At 40.2% G+C, this 18621-nt stretch overlaps 1 protein-coding gene across 2 annotated transcripts in view; it reads left to right on the top strand.

The window, feature by feature from the left end:
- Nucleotides 1-1783: 1783 nt before the first annotated feature.
- LOC308389691 (uncharacterized protein C14orf132-like) overlaps nt 1784-18621 on the top strand; it is a 41553-nt gene continuing 24715 nt past the window's right edge. The window contains exon 1 of one of the 2 annotated variants that reach the window (XM_080871178.1): nt 1784-2238. Coding sequence is in view for 1 of the 2 variants with exons in the window: in XM_080871177.1 (XP_080727303.1) it covers nt 13735-13761 (27 nt within the window). In the remaining variant the exon portion in view is untranslated. Of the gene's footprint in view, nt 2239-13475; nt 13762-18621 lie in introns of those variants that run through there. The other variant, XM_080871177.1, reaches the window with a different exon arrangement.

The raw sequence follows: 18621 nt of genomic DNA, 5'->3' as shown, positions 1-18621 counted from the left end.
AGTGTTCAGTGGGGGAACAATGGCATTTCTACTGTGGAAGTTTAATAGTGATTAACCCAGGGAGGGAATACATTTCTCCTCTTCACTTGTGGTTAATGTAGTGAGAGACAGGAAACAGAAAAGGGAGTTTGTAACGACAAGGTTTTATATGTGGGCTTTAGATTACAGTTAGATCTGGACTTTTTAAATTACAACAAAATCATTAAACTCTCGATCCAAAAACCAGTTACACATAAGCACTTTATCAAATAGTACCACATGACTGTAAAGCATGAAATGTTTGCAATAAGCAAAGAGTTTTTTCCTGTAAGTTTATCTTGGTAAATTTTACAAAATCTGACTGTTATTTTAAATACACAAAACAGAACTAAAATGATAAAAACACAGTGTAAATTAACAGGTCTAATAATGTTAAAATGATGGAAAATCAGGCTCAAATGTTCCTCAAATACAGCAGGTTGCTGTCTGTCATATCTCCCTGAAGATTAATTTGCCAAGTGATGACAAAGAATATATACTACTGAAACAAATATTAGTTACACTGTTCATAAATATGACAACAGGAAAAAAGAATGGAGAAAAGAAACGGGAAACAAAATGGGCTGATTTTAGAGCGGTTGGGAAATAAATAAATAAAATGAAAAGCTTTTACTCGTAGACTTCCAGACGCATGTACTTCACAATGTTCTTTTATGGAATTTTTTTCTTTGTTCTTATGTCCTTACTTGCCCAAACCCTTTCATATCAAATACCTACTTCAGTAATATAATGTCGCATGAAGATGTTGGCTCTTAGCTGTGTGCTTTAAACTGACAGATTTAATAGGAAAAAATAACACTTTTTTAAAAATGTGATATTATAAACAAATTTTCCTGTAGATTAAACTGAAAAATGGCTACAAAAATAAGAGTTTGGTATTTTTATTGGGTATTTGTGTGACTGAAGATATGAACTTACTAGCCACTTTATTAAGTTAAAATGCAAAAATGTAATTAGGCAATCACAAGTCAGCAACTCAAGGCTTTCAGGAGCAGATAACCACAGTGGGCACCACTCCTGTCGGCGAAGAACAGGAAACTGGATACAGTTCAAAGTTTCACTAAAACTGAACAATGAAAGACTGTAAAAATGCTGCCTGGTCTGATGAGCCCCAATCTCTGCTACGACATTCAGATCCCAGGGTCTGAATTTGGTATGAACAATGCAGAGACATAGATTCATCTTGCTTTGTAGCAACGGTTCAAGCTGCTGCTGGTGTAATGGTGTGGGGGATATTTTCTTGGCATCAGGTCTGAATCCAATTGAGAACCTTCGGGATATGGTTGAATGGGAGGTTAACATCAGGGATGTGCAGCTGACAAATCTACAGTAACTGTGTGATGCTTTATCAGTATGGAGCCAAATCTCTGAGGAATGTTTCATCACCTCATTGAATCTGTGCCATGAAGAATGAAGAAGGAAATTCTGCAGGCAAAAAGGATATAGCCTAAGTAGCTGCAACTTAGTACCTAATGAAGTGGTCATTGTGTATACACTGATTTAAGATTAAGAGCTTAAGAGGGGGTAGTAATTTATAATTTATTGAAAAATGAGAATAAAATTGTCATTTTAGAAAGAAATTTGCTGACATTTTGATCAGACATGGGTCACTGTAGGAGCCATTCTTGGGTTAATACCTTATGTGGTCACTAGAGGTCACATTTTTCTGTTTTGATTATGTAATGTAAAGGTATTTAAGGTAGACGCACGTAATCGGCGTCAGGTGTGTCATTGAGAAGGCAAACAGTTTGTGACCGTTGTGCTGTTATGCTATGTCGATACGGAATAAAGACCAAAAAGGACAAGATACATACTGCTGGATTTATTGGACTGTGAACTTAATTCATGCATACCAGTGACATCGCGTCATCCCCGTTAACGACCACCTCAGTGGCTTCAAGCGTAGGCTTAGCCTCTACAATAGAGTCACAAACTTCTTTTTCTTTGGGGAAAAGTTTGTGCCAACTTCGCCGCGGTGTTTTGGAGACTCGGCGCAAACAGGAAAATTAAAGTCTGAGTGATCGATCGCCGCGGAGAGCTGAATGCCGTTTGGAAAGGTTACCGTGGAGGTTTCACGAGGAGCGGACAGCTGGACTAGCGGTCTGTCAGCTGACGACGTGGAATGCTTGGCGATTGTTCCGTGGATGTTGGAGAGGACTCAGAATTCTTCATCGGAATCAGTACGGCGCCCAACGCAAGGTATGAGTAGCGCTACTAATAAATGGCCATTTATAAAAGTGTGCACACTTATTTAAGAAGACGTAATTCCAATGCATTGGTGGTCAACCCAAATAAAACTGATTTATAAACACAAACTCGCATGTGCGCATAAACCCTCAATACTTGATAAATATTTGAGTTTTGGAACATTTGAACTATGGACACAAATAAAGCTGCTGACAGGCCCCCGGAGCCTGCTGCAGAATCAGCTGTGCAAAGTAGCAACGCCAGCAAGGCTGGGACACATCCAGAAAAGGAAAAACGAGTGGTGAAATTGACTGCTAAGGCACTGGCAGAGAGACTAGACAGGCTGCAACGTGATAGAAAAGCTAAATTAAATAAAGCTAATAATTTAAAAGAGAGTATAAGGGTCTCAATGGAAAAAAATGAAACTTCTATGGTTCAAGCATCATTCAATGATTTTGTTGGTTTGTGTAATGAAGCAAAAACAATTCATGGTTCATTGATGTGTTTGTTACCAGATGATGAAAAAGAAAAGCATGAAACATGGTTTAAAGCAAAAACAATGCATTATGATGAGTTCACTTATGAAGTGAAAGAATGGTTGTCAGGTTGCGAACATTTACATTTAAAGGGTGATCATGGTGTCGATGATGGCGTTAAGCCAGAGGACAGTGTTTCAAATGTTGCTGGTAAATCTTCAGTCACTAAAAGCTCATCTAGTGGTAAAGTGAGCACAACTTCTTCTGCCAAAATCAAAGCAAAAGCAGAAAAGGCAGCATTACTCGCTCGTATGGCAGTCCTAAAAGAGAAGCATGCTTTGGAGGAGCAAGAGCTAAAGCTAAGGAGGAAACGTGAACAGCTTGAGCTTGAAGCGTTGCTTTCTGCCTCTTCTGCAAAGTTAGCTGTTCTCCAAGCTGCTGAAGTTCAAAGTATATCTAACATATCGTCCAATGCTATGAATTCATATTATGAAAGGGAAACCAAGAAAACAGCTGTTTCAGCCACAGTCAAGCCTAGTACACCAGTCAATGAAGATAAACCTGCAGTGCAAATAGTACAGACTGAAAGCAACATATCTGCAATGATCCTGCCAGGAACGGAAATTGAAAGTGAGCCACAAGCTCAAACGGTCATCACAACGCAATTTCACAATGTGGATCCTCCATCGCCCAGGTCCATTCCTACAGCGGCAGAAGGACGGTCGGAGGACATTTGTACCATTTTACAAAGACAAAACGAAATAACTGCAACCCTTGTTCAGCATCAGCGTGCATCGTCATTACCATCCAGGAAAATACCTGTATTTGATGGTGATCCTCTTCAGTACATCTCTTTCATTAATGCGTTTGAACAAGGAGTGGAAGAAAAGGCCAATAAGAGGGACTGCTTGTATTATTTGGAGCAGTTTACAACAGGACAGCCGAGAGAGCTGGTACGCAGTTGTCAACATATGGCTGCAGGACAAGGCTATATACAAGCAAAGCAACTGCTCAAAGAACACTTCGGAAATGAATATAAGATTGCAACTGCTTACATTGACAAGGCGTTATCTTGGCCTGCAATTAAAAATGAAGATGTGAAATCATTGCAAGCATATTCCCTTTTCTTATGTGGGAGTTGTAATGTCATGAAAACATTGCAACATATGCAGGAACTGGACATGCCAGTGAACATGAAAATCATTTTGTGCAAGTTGCCATATAAAATGAGAGAGAAATGGCGAGCGTTTGCATATGATATATTGGAAACCTCTAAACACAGAGCTCGGTTTCAAGATTTGGTTGCATTTATTGAAAGGCAGGTGAAAATTCTTTCGGATCCTTTGTTTGGGGACATTCAGAATGTAACGTCAACAATCCCTGTCTCAAAGGCTGACAACAGACTGAAGTCACAACCAATCAAACAAATTAAAGGGAACAGCTTTGCTGCTACAGCCACACCCATGAACATGAATAAAACCTACAGCACGGAAAGGCTGATTACTACAACAAGCCATGACTTTACAGTAAAGCCATCTTGTGTCTGCTGTACTCAACGACACACACTGGAGGAGTGTCAACAGTTTCAGCGGAAGAAGCACAGAGACAAAATGCTTTTTCTAAAGGAGAAAGGGCTGTGTTTTGGTTGCTTAGGTGCTGGGCACATAAGCAAGGACTGTGCTAAGCGTTTGATATGTAGAACGTGTGGTAAAGGTCATCCCACTGTCCTCCATATTGATAACAATGGTGTAATCCCTGAATGCTATGGAGAGCCCTCCTCTTCAAAGAATGTAAAAACTTGTGGTCATACAGGGGCCGGAAGAGAAAGCGGTTTGCTTTCCATTCTGCCAGTTCAAATAAAGTCTGTTAAAGGTACTAATGTCATACAGACATATGCTTTTTTAGATCCTGGCAGTTCAGCTAGCTTCTGTTCAGAGCACCTCATGCAAAAGCTAAATCTTGTGGGCAAAAGAACTCAATTCCTGTTACAAACGATGGGTCAAGAAAAGGTCGTCTCTGCCCACTCACTTACTGGTCTTGAAGTTTCTGGTTTAGGCAGCAATGCCTTCTATGAACTTCCAGAAATTCTAACACAGGAAAGGATGCCTGTCACCACGAATAACTTCGTAAAGGAAGAAGATCTGATCAGGTGGCCATATATCTGTCAAAGGTTCAAATTCCCCACATAATGGCTAATGTGGACCTGTTGATTGGATGCAACGCTCCCAAGTTATTGGAACCATGGGAGGTCATTCATAGCCAGGGGAATGGCCCATATGCTATAAGAACAGCATTGGGTTGGGTCATAAATGGGCCCATGGAAGATGATAAAAGCAACTTGGACAGCGAGCACCCACCAACAGTTGTAAATAGGATATCTGTTTGTAAGCTGGAGGAGATGTTGAAAAGTCAATATAACTATGACTTTAATGAAAGGGTTACAGAGGAAAAGGGTTTGTCAAGGGAGGACCTTAAGTTCATGAAGATCATGGAAAAATCTGCAACAATGGAAGATGGACACTACTGTTTGAAGTTACCTTTTAAAAAGGATAACATAAAGATGCCAAACAATTTTTCCATAGTTAAACAAAGATTGCAAAGTCTACAACGAAAACTTCTCAACAATGAACAGTTGCATAAAGAATATAAAACCTTTATGGACGAGATGATAAGTAATGGATATGCAGAGCAAATACCTTCACAGCAGCTGTCTTGCGAAAATGGAAAGAAGTGGTACATTCCTCATCACGCAGTTTACCATCCCAGAAAACGATCTATAAGAATTGTATTTGACTGTGGGGCATCATTCCAGGGGACATCATTAAACAAGCAGCTCTTACAAGGTCCTAATCTCACAAGCACATTGCTTGGGGTTTTGCTTAGATTTCGACAGGATCCAGTCGCATTTATGGGTGACATAAAGGCAATGTTTTATCAAGTTAAAGTTGCCAAAGAGTACAGAGACTTTCTGCGTTTTTTTATGGTGGCCAGATGGAGATCTGAGCAAGGACATAATTGAGTTTCGCATGACTGTTCATCTGTTCGGTGCAGTATCTTCCCCAAGCTGCGCCAGTTTCGCTTTGAGGAAAAACAGCTGAGGACAATCAAACTGAATTCCTAGACAAGGTATGTGTAACGCTGAAAGAGAACTTCTATGTGGACGACTGTTTAAAGAGTGTGGCCTCCACCTCAGATGCTGTTGATTTGGTCAAAGATCTTTCAGCACTCTGTCAAAGGGGAGGATTTACACTGACCAAGTGGGTCAGTAACAATCGCACCCTGTTGCAAAGTATCTCTGAGGAGCAAAGGGCTAAAGACTTGAAAGAATTAAATCTTGACAGAGACAAACTTCCGGTAGAAAGAGCTCTGGGCTTGCAGTGGTGTGTGGAAACTGATACATTCAACTTCAAAATGGATATCCCTCAAAAATCCTGTGCTAGGCGTGGAATGTTATCAATATCAAGTTCCATTTACGATCCATTGGGATTTCTTGCACCAGTCCTGCTGCCTGCCAAAGGAATGCAGCAGGAGCTTTGCAAAAGGAAACTGGGATGGGATGAACCAATACCCCAAACCATGTTGCAAAGGTGGAAAGGTTGGCTCAGTGATTTGCAAAGGCTTTCCCATTTCAAGGTTAAAAGGTGTATACAACCAAGAGGGTTTGGACCTCTCTCACATGCACAGCTACACCATTTTTCAGATGCTGGTGAATCTGGATATGGAACCGTGTCATATCTGCGCATGCAAGATAATAGGAAATCCATCCACGTCGCATTCTTGATGGGCAAGGCAAGAGTAACACCTCTAAAACCTGTCACTATTCCACGTCTGGAACTAACAGCTGCTGTAGTTGCCGTCCGAGTGGATCTCATGTTAAGGGCTCAGTTGAGAATGAAACTCGAGCAATCTATATTTTGGACAGATAGTACATCCGTACTCAAATATATAATGAATGAGGATAAACGATTCCTTACCTTTGTGGCAAACCGAGTCTCATTCATTACAACTGCAACTAAACAATCACAATGGAGATATGTAAGCTCAAAGGAAAATCCAGCAGATGATGCTACAAGAGGGCTCAAGGCTGGGAACGTTGTTCATAGCAGCCGCTGGATCGAAGGACCAAGCTTTCTGCAGAAGCCAGAAAGTGATTGGCCAACCAATTTAATGGAATGCTCCTTAGAACCAGAGGACCCTGAAGTCAAAGGTGAGGCCACAGTAAATGTTACTCAGGTAAAAGACTTGCTTGATGCTACATGTCAATTGATGGTGTACTTCTCAGACTGGAGAAGGCTCAAGGTTGCTGTTGCTTGGTTCCTTAGACTGAAGGCAATCCTTCGTTCAATGAGAGATAAGAAAAAAGACCGCAACCTTACTCAGATAACCCAATTTGTAAAAGTACTACATAGGAGAAAGTAAAGAAACCGCAGCTGTACAGACTATCTTCAAAGGATCTTCTGAAAGCTGAGCTTGCCATTATTAGATTTTGCCAGCAACAACGATTTGGAGAGGAGATTGCTACGTTGTCAAGTGGGAAAAGTTCTGTGAGCAGGCACAGCTCCATTTATAGATTAGATCCTTATCTTGACGATGAAGGCCTCTTAAGAGTTGGGGGACGACTGACAAAGGGCTCCTTACCAGAAGAAACGAAGCATCCCCTTGTTCTTGCAAAAGATCAACATGTAGCAAATCTCATCCTAAAGCACATTCATCAACAGCTTGGTCATAGCGGTCGTAACCACACCTTATCCACACTAAGGAGAAGATACTGGATCACAAAGGCCAACTCAGCTGTGAGGACGGTTATCGCAGAATGTAATTTTTGCAGGAAATATCATGGAAAAGCCTTGGAGCAAAAGATGGCAGATTTACCCAAGGAAAGAATTTTGCCAGATAACCCACCATTCACCAATGTCGGAGTTGATTACTTCGGACCTATTGAAGTAAAAAGAGGACGAGGTACAGCTAAACGCTATGGAGTCATTTTCACCTGTTTAGCCAGCCGAGCAGTGCACTTGGAAGTGGCTAGCTCTCTAAACAAAGATGCCTGCATTAATGCTTTGCGCCGTTTTGTGAGTCGAAGAGGTCAAGTCGCTCACATCCACTCGGACAATGGAACCAACTTTGTCGGAGCAGACAGAGAGTTAAGGGAGGCTCTTGAATCGCTGAAACATACCCAAATAGCGGATGCTTTGCGACACATTGGAATAAGATGGAGTTTTAATCCGCCTGGAGCATCACATCATGGTGGAATTTGGGAACGGATAATTCGTATGATCAGAAAGATTCTGAGATCCGTTCTTCAGCAACAACAGTTGGACGACGATGGATTAAATACGGTTCTATGTGAAATTGAAGCAATTTTAAATGACAGACCCATCACAAAGCTTTCTGATGATCCAAAAGACCTAGAGCCACTTGCACCAAATCACATCCTCCTGATGAAAGGAAAACCATCTTTACCACCCGGACTATTTGACCCTCAGGATATGTATCTGAAGAGAAGATGGAAACAGGCTCAGTACATCTCAGATCTTTTTTTGGAAACGATGGATACGTGAATACCTGCCTTTGTTACAGGAGAGACAAAAATGGAACCAAAAGAAGAAGAATCTAAAACCTGGAGATATAGTCATTATAATGGATTCTTCTGCACCACGTGGTTCCTGGCCACTTGGAAGAGTTCTGGAAGCCATTCGTGACAAAAAGGGACTTGTGCGATCTGCACGTTTAAAAACAAAGACTAATATTCTGGAAAGACCTGTAACTAAACTTTGCTTGTTACATGAGACTGTAATCTAAAAGTGTGTTATTTATGTTTATTTATGTGAATGTATAGGTCTAAAGTAGACTGTATTAGTGGCTCCTTATTTTCTTTGTGATTAGAATTGCCATGTCTGATAGCCATTTCAATTAGGGGCCGGGGTGTAGGAGCCATTCTTGGGTTAATACCTTATGTGGTCACTAGAGGTCACATTTTTCTGTTTTGATTATGTAATGTAAAGGTATTTAAGGTAGACGCACGTAATCGGCGTCAGGTGTGTCATTGAGAAGGCAAACAGTTTGTGACCGTTGTGCTGTTATGCTATGTCGATACGGAATAAAGACCAAAAAGGACAAGATACATACTGCTGGATTTATTGGACTGTGAACTTAATTCATGCATACCAGTGACATCGCGTCATCCCCGTTAACGACCACCTCAGTGGCTTCAAGCGTAGGCTTAGCCTCTACAGTCACTCAAACGCTGTAGCATCCGAGCTGTTTGTCTGCTTGTTTGGAAAAAAGTACATTGGCTATTTAAAAATAAATGAGGGTAAACTGAGGAAAAAGCTCCAAAGCAACAAATCAAAAAGCAGCTTGTTCATGCAAAAGAATTCATACTAATAGTCTTCAAGTAACTTAAAGAAGTCCAGACACTTTTCTTTGCAAGCTCCTTTGACTACGACGACCTGGATGACTGAGAACCTTCACAGACATACTAATAGAAGAAAATACACAGTGAGCAGTGAAGGTGTGGCCGTGGAATACCTCCTGCTGTGAGTCTGATGCCAATGTGCTTTATCAAATCTGGCTGGACAATAACACCCACTGTCAGAGAAACAAAGCCAGAGAGGTTATTGCAGTTTTGGACTGTGATAGAGTTGAAATGCATTAATTTAGCCAGGACAGATGTTGTGTGCAGATGCACCCTGGCCTATAATAGAAGCTTCTCTCTGTAGTGTTGGTTGATAAAAAGCAAAAAAAAAAAAAAAAAAAAGCACTCTAGTGGTACAGCAAGGTAAGTAACCAACTTAGAAGCTCTCGGTTTCAAAAGGCTGCCTGAAACGCGACTGAATATCTCAGAAATGAACTTTCATGTGGCTCACATGAGAACTGTGAGAAGCAGGTGCTGTTTGTAAAGCAAAGTCAAGACTACATCCCTGTGGATTTCCCATGGTCAAACACACATGAAGAACTCCAGTATATACAGCTGAGTATTAATAATGAATCAGCTGCGTCGTTGGCTCTGCATCAGTTGTGAAGAGGCAAACCAAGATGTACCGTACTGCTCGAAGGTGAGAAAAAACCTTATCCAGCACATGAAAGATGTGTGCGCCTGCATGTTGCATGCATAATGTGTTTGTGCGCACAAGTGTGGGAGGAGGAGCATAAATTTACTCCTTTAATAAATAATAAACCAGCATGTGTGGGAGGACTGTGTGGATGGTTCTCATTACATATCGTTTCTCTGGTGGTTCTGGCTCAGATATTCCCATGTTTGACTTTTGATGCCTTGCTCTTTTTTTGGTTGATTATGCATAGATTTTCAGTGGGAGTAATGATATTCATAGGTTCTGACACACAGCTGTCAAAACCCAAATTATAACAACAACAAGCTCTCTCCCCAAGATTAAGGGTGACTGATCATCCAAGTGTCCACCCATACACGTACACGCTGTGTACATAAATACATGAAGCCACACTAGTGCAAACATGTGCTCTGCGAGAAATGAAGGCCTGGCCGACAGACCACATCAGTCACATCACAGGCTTTAATAAATGTTGAGCAGGCCAGCCAAGTGCTGTAGGTGGCATGACATTATTCCAACCTATAACTATCAACCAGGACTATTGTTACATGACAAGACCCAAACTGATGCTCATTAATAATCTATTTTTACCAAGTTGTGAATCAAGGCCAGTAGCATGTCCACATTAACATGAAAGAGAACAGCATAGGACATAGAAGCACACATCAAAGTCAACGGATATCATCGAACCTTACAATGTGATAATTTTTAAGGCTGTTAAAAACAATCTATGTATTTTCATGCAAGTACTGAGACAAAGATGCTTCTTTTGATGCTTTGATTGTTATTATTACAAAAGGAATATTAAGTGTATATATCAAAAATGGGGATGGAAAAAGTTTAAAGTGTTCATGGAAAAGACCAAGATTCTTTCAAAAAAATTGTGTTCAGGTAATGGCTTCATACATTGCCATAAAACAGTAATTCATTACAGCAGCATGGCATCATTAACCAGTCTTCAGCAGCTAGATCTGTCAGTACGCTTGTGTCTTTAGGAATAAAACACAACATCAGTATGGAAATGGATATGCGCTGCTTTTCTAACCGGATCAGTGAGTCACTTGAGGCAGAGTGTTCCACTGTCTGGTTTTAGGAAATATTGCAGTCTTCAAAGCCACAATCCTACTAAAGAATTCAACATTTGTTGGTGGAAACCTTGATTTCACATCAAAGCATAAATTCACAGTTTCTTTTCATCATCGGTTTATTAAAATATTCATTTCCATTTTTTTGAATGCTCATGGTACAGCCATAAGTTTATTTTGAGAAATTCACTCCACTGAAGCTTCTTTGAATCAGATAGAAAACAGGGCAACTTTGATGTCACTGGAAAAAACATTTAAAGCAGAATTATTACAGATCTTCAGTAATTTCCCTGTGAAATTATTTAACATGAGTGGGAAACAGTATTTTAACTAATGTATTGTTATGACTGCTGGTTTTAGTAGTTCTTTATTTTCCCAGTGAGGCAACAGACATTACAAAATAAGGCCTGGATTAGTCTGAAAAGTATAACTGAAGCTGGAAACTGAAAGTGGGGGAGTCAAATCTTCTACACTGGAGGATTTGGATGTTCTGTATGCGTGCTCAGCAAAAACAAACAGGAGGAAGGAGAGTGAACTGCTGATCTAGGAGATCTGCTTCATCCCCTCCATGGCAGAGGTTATGGTAAACTATAAAAATCACAACATGGGATCAAGCTACTGTAATCGTGCTAGCCCAAGCCAAGTGCCATCAATATTTTCCACTAACCTAAAAGACTATCATCAGTCCATTCGTGTACATTGCTGTATTTCTCTTAGAAAGGGCACATCACTGTCCTTGGATGATTAATTATCAACTTCAGAAAAACAACAGATAAAGTCTGGGTTGTCAAAATACTGTTAGATGCACTTGCACTTTAGTGTTACTCAAACACAGAAAGAGTTTTAGTATGCACACTGAAGAGCGGGGTCACCATTAAATTAATCAGTCCCAATACCCAAAGTAGAGCGTGCTAATTGGATCTTTGACGAGCCTCTCCAATGAATAATAGCAGCATCCTTTATTCTGCAGGCCTAGTTAATTCACCAGCATGTCATTAGTTTTTAGGTTAGAATTTTTCACCAGAGCCTTGCAGGGGAGCTCTGGGGAAAGGTGACACAGTCGCACATATTTGCAGCATCTCTACCTGTCAGTCTACAGATTCAGCACCACAGCTACACACCTGTTGTTGCTTCTGACTGACCAGGGCTGCAACATTTATACCACATAGCTTAAGTGTGTAATGCACTTTGCAATCATCACATGCATGTTGCATCTAATTTAAAATAATGGAGTTAAAACTTTCTGCTACAAAGGTTCAGGCTCTTATCAGAAAGGCTTTCTGTTAGTTTAGTTATGTTACTTTTGTTGCTGTTGTTCAAGAACTGTATTTTTCTCCCCATAAGGTCACAAACAAAATTGGACAAACAGCCGGTTGAATCTTATAAAAACTTGCCCACATTTAGACGAACTCCGAGTGTTATGCAGTGTTATTAGCAGAAGGCAGGAAGGAAATTATGATGGGCGAAATCCGTGAGCTGCAGCTGAATTTCTCAGAGCTGCTCCTGAAGCCACTGATATCACTCTGGCCCCAGAAATTTTGTGGTGATGTGCCAGTATCAGCGGTTTGTCAGTGGCACCAGTCTTCGTTGGTGGAAATTCTCAGAACAGACTCTAGATCGAAGTCTCAAACATAAGGCTGGGGGTCCAGAATCGGCCCAGCAAAGACTCCAGTCTGGCCCACAATCTGGAAATTGTGAAGGACTGCATAGATTTTTAACTTCTAAGAGTATTTTGCAATTTATACTACACCAGAGTAAAGCAATAGATAAACAATTAAATGAAGCAAAAGTTCATGTTTTTAATCTACTCAAGAAATATCTTGTCTGTAATTTTACACAGTTATCATGTAGAAAAACCGAGATCTACTGTAGAAGTTGCACTTGTTTTCCTCATATTAAGACTTTTCAGCAAATATAGAAAAGGCAGTTTCACCGGTTTGGCCCAATTTAGAAAGAGTTTCACATCCCTGCTCTAGATTTTGTTCCCAAACACAGAGATGGTAAAGGGGTATTAAAAGACCCAGCTCTGGGAAAGGTGCTATTGTTATGTTGAAATCCAGATTTCTCTGAATTGAAGAGTGAATATATTTTATACATGCATTGCATCATTAAAGAACTCTTCAGTTCTTATAAAAAACAGTGCATATAAACCAAAAGAATAAAGAGCTATAGTTCCTAGTTTTAGATTCAATGATTGAAAAAGCAAAAAAACATTTTCAATTGTTCTCCACAATGAAAGACTGGAACAATCTCCATGAAAAATGATAGCACTGAATGCTGTCTTTGTTAGGAAATGCAGTCTCATTGTGGGAAAAGATTAAAATAATTTCCCCGCTTTCATTCATTTTTGATTTATGAAATAAAACAGAAGAAAATGAGTAAAAAAAACCGATTAAAAGGTAAAATATGAGAAAATGACGTACAACGCAGCTTGAAGAGACAAAGAAACAGCAGGGAGGCACAAAGAGAAAGAAGCATGACACACACACACACGAAGAGCGACAGAGACTGAGGACAGAGAGGGAGGACTTGCACCTCCTCCGTTTTATGTGGCAGTCCGGCTCCCCTGCCTCCTCCACGCTCTCCCTCTCACTCGCGCTGTCTCTCTCGCAGCCACATCTCTTCATTACCCCGTCTGCTTCGCCCCCTCCCTTTTCCTCCTTCCTCGTTATCCCCCTTCATTTCTCCTCCTCATATTCTTTTCCACTCTTCATATTCGACATGCGCTTCACGTGAAGTCCACCTACCAACTTGCGGAGTCGGTGGATGTCGAGTAAACAAAAGCAGGCAAATGCTCTGACGGGGAATTAAAGAAAAGAAAACACGCACGTTCGCATCTTTCGTTGAGTGCCTTGGCTTGAACGGAGCAACAGTATGGATCTCTCATTCATGGCTGCACAGGTGAGACGCTTTGCCTCCAAACTGCTCAAATATATTTAGCTTGTCTGAACTTTTAAAAAATTATTATGAATGTATTTTGCCCGTGGATTTCAAGGGCGTGGCCGAGGATTAAGTTCATATCACGCTTTGACACTTTCCAATAATTGCAGTGTGCAAACATGGTTCAGTATGGATACCATCGCGTCTTTATGCGCGCATATCATTGTGTGAGGGCCAGTGGGACGTTGTTGCACTTCAGCATCACTCTAACAGTCTTCAAGTAAATACTTTAGTTTCCTTCCTTATCCTTTCAAAGTTTATAGCTCGCAGGTTTTCTTTGCTTCATGTGTCACCATTAGGCGTTGAGTTGCTGCACTTCTGTATGCTTTTGTGTCAGAGAATTCAAAATAATGAGAGCTCCAAATGTATATTTTAAGCTTTAACCACATCGTGGATGTGATACTCTTCTTCATTTCGTTTTATTTTTGGCATTTGAATTGCACCAGCTTCACTGGCCCAAATCATTTTTGTAATTCATGCAAATATGGTATTGCACTGCTTTGCATAATACGTGCTGAAGTGATTTTGGCTCCATGGAGGACATGTGCTATTGTGCATCTGTTTAGAACATGGGGTTTGTTTTTATATTCTCCCTGCCCTCCTCCTCCTTCTCGTCTCTTTCTCTCAGTGTCTGGCAGCTTGTGGTTTATCTGGTGCCATCTACTTTGCCATTCGTTGCACAACTACTATTAAAGGGTTCATTGCATTATTTTTTTTCTGCCAAGGGCTGTTCTTTGAGGCAAGATGAAGCCAAATGCTCCCAAATCTTTTTAAATCAAGGACTTCTAAATGGAAATGCATTGGAGCATGGACCCATCTGAGAATACGTTGTTGTTGTTCACTATTACCTGATTTAAAGAGAAGCAAAGTAATACATTATGGAGAGCATGGAAACCTCACAAGTCAAAAGTGAAGATGCTGGAATTAGTTTTGTATTTTTTCTTCTTCATGCAAGGAAGAAAAACAGTGTGTCACAAATGAAATTCTTGGCAAAGGTCCCCAAAATGGGTAATAGATACAAGTAATGTTTAGAGATGGATCAACTGATTAATTTATGAGATGAATACCAGACAACTAGACAGCAACCCTTTCAGTACATAGGGGGAAAAAGAGTGAAAAAATGTAAATATTTGAGAAATATGCAGTCATAGGACACTTAATTACAAATTACTAGTACCTGGTTGGACTTTCGGTTGTTTGCAGAATTGCTTCAATCCTTCTTGGTATAGATTCAACAAGGTGCTTGAAACATTCCTGAGAGATTTTCGTCAATATTGACATGATGGCATCACACAGTTGCTGCAGATTTGCTGGCTGAACACCCATAATGTGGATCTGCCGTTCTACCCCATCCCACAGGTGCTTTATTGGATTGAGACCTGATCACTGTGGAAGCCATTTGAGAAAAGTAATCTCCATGTCATGTGCAAGAAACCAGTTCGAGATGATCTGAGCTTTGTGTTTATCCTTCTGGAAACAGCCACGAGAGGATGGGCACACCGTAGTTATAAATGGATGGACACGGTCAGCAAAAATACTCAGCTAGGCTGTGGCATTAAAAAATGTTTTGTTGGAAAGAAGGAGCCAAAATTAACCAGGAAAAGATCCCCCACGCCATCACAGCACCACCACCAGGCTGAACTCTGCATACAAAGCAGGATTCATGTTGTCTAAGCCAAATTCTGAGACGACAACATGAATCTTCTGTTGTTTAATTTTGATGAGCCCACGTAAACTACAGACTCTGCTGCTGTTCCATCTTCTTTAAGATTCAGTATTTTATGCATTCAGAGATGCTCTTTCTATACTTTGGCTGTAATGGGTGGTTATTTGAGTTATTGTTGCCTTCCTATCAGCTTGAAGCAGTCTGGCCATTCTCCTCTGTCCTTTGGAATCAACAAAGCACAGAGAACTGCTGCTCACAGGATATTTTCTCCTTTTCAGACCATTTTCTGTAACTCCTAGAGATGACTGAGTGTGAAGTTCCCAGTAGATCAGCATTTGTGAAATACTCATACTACCGATGTCTGGCACCAACAACCACACCAAGTTAAATCACCCTCTTTCCCCATCCTGTTCTTGGTTTGAACTTCCACACGTCATTTAACCATGGCTACATACACTGAGCTGCTGCCATATGATTGGCTGATTAGATACTTGCTTTAATGAGCAGTTGAACGGGTTTATCTAAGTAAGTGGGAAGTGAGTGTATATTGTCCTTTGTCCTATTGTATGTTAGTAATATATTATGGACAAAGGAAACATGTTTTTAAAGAGTAAAGGACAAAAGTGTGAAATACTTACACTGTAGGCAAAGCAATGAATCCAACAAAAGACCAACAGAATGTTAATATGTTTTATTATATGTATTTATAGCGACCTAAACTCAGTTAGCAAAATAGCTTTTACAGCGCACCAGTAGATAATGCTCCAAGGATGTTTGGTAAGTAGATAAAACTTGTGCGATCAAGCAAATGTTGAAAAACATCTGCCATATGTGTCTGTAACACCTTCAGTTCAATTAACATGTGAGCACCAGCTTCAAATGGCCGATAAAGGAACTGCAGTTTTCGGCACTTGTGTGTTTATTTCATTTTGAATGAATGAATTGAATGAAATGAAATGGTGAAAAATCTTGGTAGTTAAGACTGCTGTGTATTACTAGCCCCACACCAGACGATTCCCCTTTAACTAATTTCAGTCCTAAAACAACAGTAAACAAATGCTTTAAAGGGAATTTTGTATTTGGTACTAGAAAGGTGGCTTACCACTCCCTCTTGACTCTTTACCTCACACTTGCCATTTTTGAAGTTCACCTTTTTCAACATTCACGTACCTTCCCCCCAAAGAATGCAGCTCTCTCAGATCAGTAATGGCTAATTTAACTGAAGTGAAATTCATTCCTGTGCCCTGAGTCACTCTGTAATGGTGACTGTGAATGAAGTCAGGCAAATGTCCCTGGAGTTTTGAAGACTGACTTCACAATGGATGATTTTTTGCCCATCCATCTCAGTGTAGCTCTGCTGCCTGCAAATCACTGGACCTTCACCACCACTTTGTCTCTAAAAGATGACGGATGCTGCTAAAGCTGTTCTGGCCTAAAGATTGGAATTTTTTTTAAAGAACTTTAACTCAGATGAGCAGGTTTCTGATTTTCTCTATGTAGAAAATTGGTGGGTTTGAAGATGCACTGGTCATTATTGTTGTAGTATTTGAAAAGAGGAAATTGACCATAGAAACTGAGTAGCTTGCTTGTCATTCAGAAGAACCAATAACATGCACAGTGTGTACCATTACACAGAAACTGGTAGCATTACTGGCTATTGTTTTTCAGCATTTCTCACTCCTGTTTTTGTTAAAATGGTTTTGTATGTTATCCGAGAAACATTTCTAAATAGCTCTTGACAGAACAATGTGTGCACTCTTGCGTTTGGTGAATGATTTGCATTTGGCAGCAATGCTTCGCTGGTTTGAAATGGAAAAAGGGTATACAGCATTAGCTTTAAAGTGGTGGCATCCTCGAGCATTGTGAAACATGGATTAATAGGCGACAATCACAGCAAAGCTTTTGAATGCTAAGCTGAGTGCGATTCGGCAGTTTGCGTTTTATCTATTCAATTAGACTGAACTGAGAAATGTTTCACACAGCTTCCCTTAGATCCCTGTGGATATCAAGATTAATTTTTGACATCCACATACTTATGAATTTCTTTTTTTCCCCAATCCTGCTACTTTGATGTTAATTATATTGTGTATATCTTAGCATCTTGTTGAGGCTGTCACTGTGAGGTTATTTAACTGGCAGATGTTAAGGCATAAGAAAATGAATCATTGTGTTAGTAACTGATGTTGAGGTCAGCCCAAGACAAGCTTCGCAAACATCCTGGGCATTCTGCCAGTCTCAAACGTGCTTCAGCTGACAGATCTGCCACACAGGGCAGCAAAACCCTTAAGGGTCTGCCTATCCAGTGGAGGGTGTCCCAGTGGCCTTTGCCTTTTACTCATTTTTTAGCTCTTCATACATGCACTATAACCACCTCTGACATATAGGGTTATATTTAATCCCCTGTCATGTCTATTTCTTTCGCTTTAAAATATTTTCATTACCTGGCCAAATTCATAGCTAAGGATGAGTACTGGTTTGTTTCCACATTCTCTCTTAGGCTGATTTGTCTCTTCATGGCAAGCCATCATGATTTCTCGTGAAATTATAGCCCCAAGTCATTCTACCTGACAGGCTTTGTACATCTCTTCTTGTGTTAAAGAGTACAGATGAGAGTGACAGGATGATGAAGTAAAGCGTTGTTGACAGCAGCAACAAGCAGACCTATGTATATAGACACAAAACCACTTTAGTTTATTTGCCAGATGACATAAAAAGCAAGTGTTTAAAAATGAGCACAAGCTGATAATTTAGAATTAGAAAGACATGCTGGAGATATAGCAAGATATGTTTGCGCACCACCACCCCTGGATATTGAGTCAGATATAGAAATTCAAGTTGACTTATTCGCAAACTAGATTATTTTTCACTAAACACAATTTTGGAAATAGACACAAAGTGTAAATCTAGGCCATTTTTTCTCTTTTCCTTTTTTTTAAACCCAACTTCATAAAAAAGTCGAGTTACATAATGATATTATCTCACTGTGAATTCTCCACGAACTGACTGCCCCTATTAAAAATCTCCTGCTTTCTATAGTCGTGGCTAATTTGAAGAGTGTAATAATGTCACGGCAGCCTTTTCATCTTGAAGAATTTATTTCCCCTCTGGTCTTCTTTTGTCTGCTTTTTCAGCAATTGCTTTTACATGAAAGCTGT

This window comes from Rhamphochromis sp. 'chilingali' (assembly GCF_963969265.1).
Source record: "Rhamphochromis sp. 'chilingali' genome assembly, chromosome: 21".
Classification (NCBI taxonomy): domain Eukaryota; kingdom Metazoa; phylum Chordata; class Actinopteri; order Cichliformes; family Cichlidae; genus Rhamphochromis; species Rhamphochromis sp. 'chilingali'.
The sequence above is the reverse complement of the archived record's forward strand: the minus strand, read 5'-3'. Positions and strand labels throughout refer to the sequence as shown.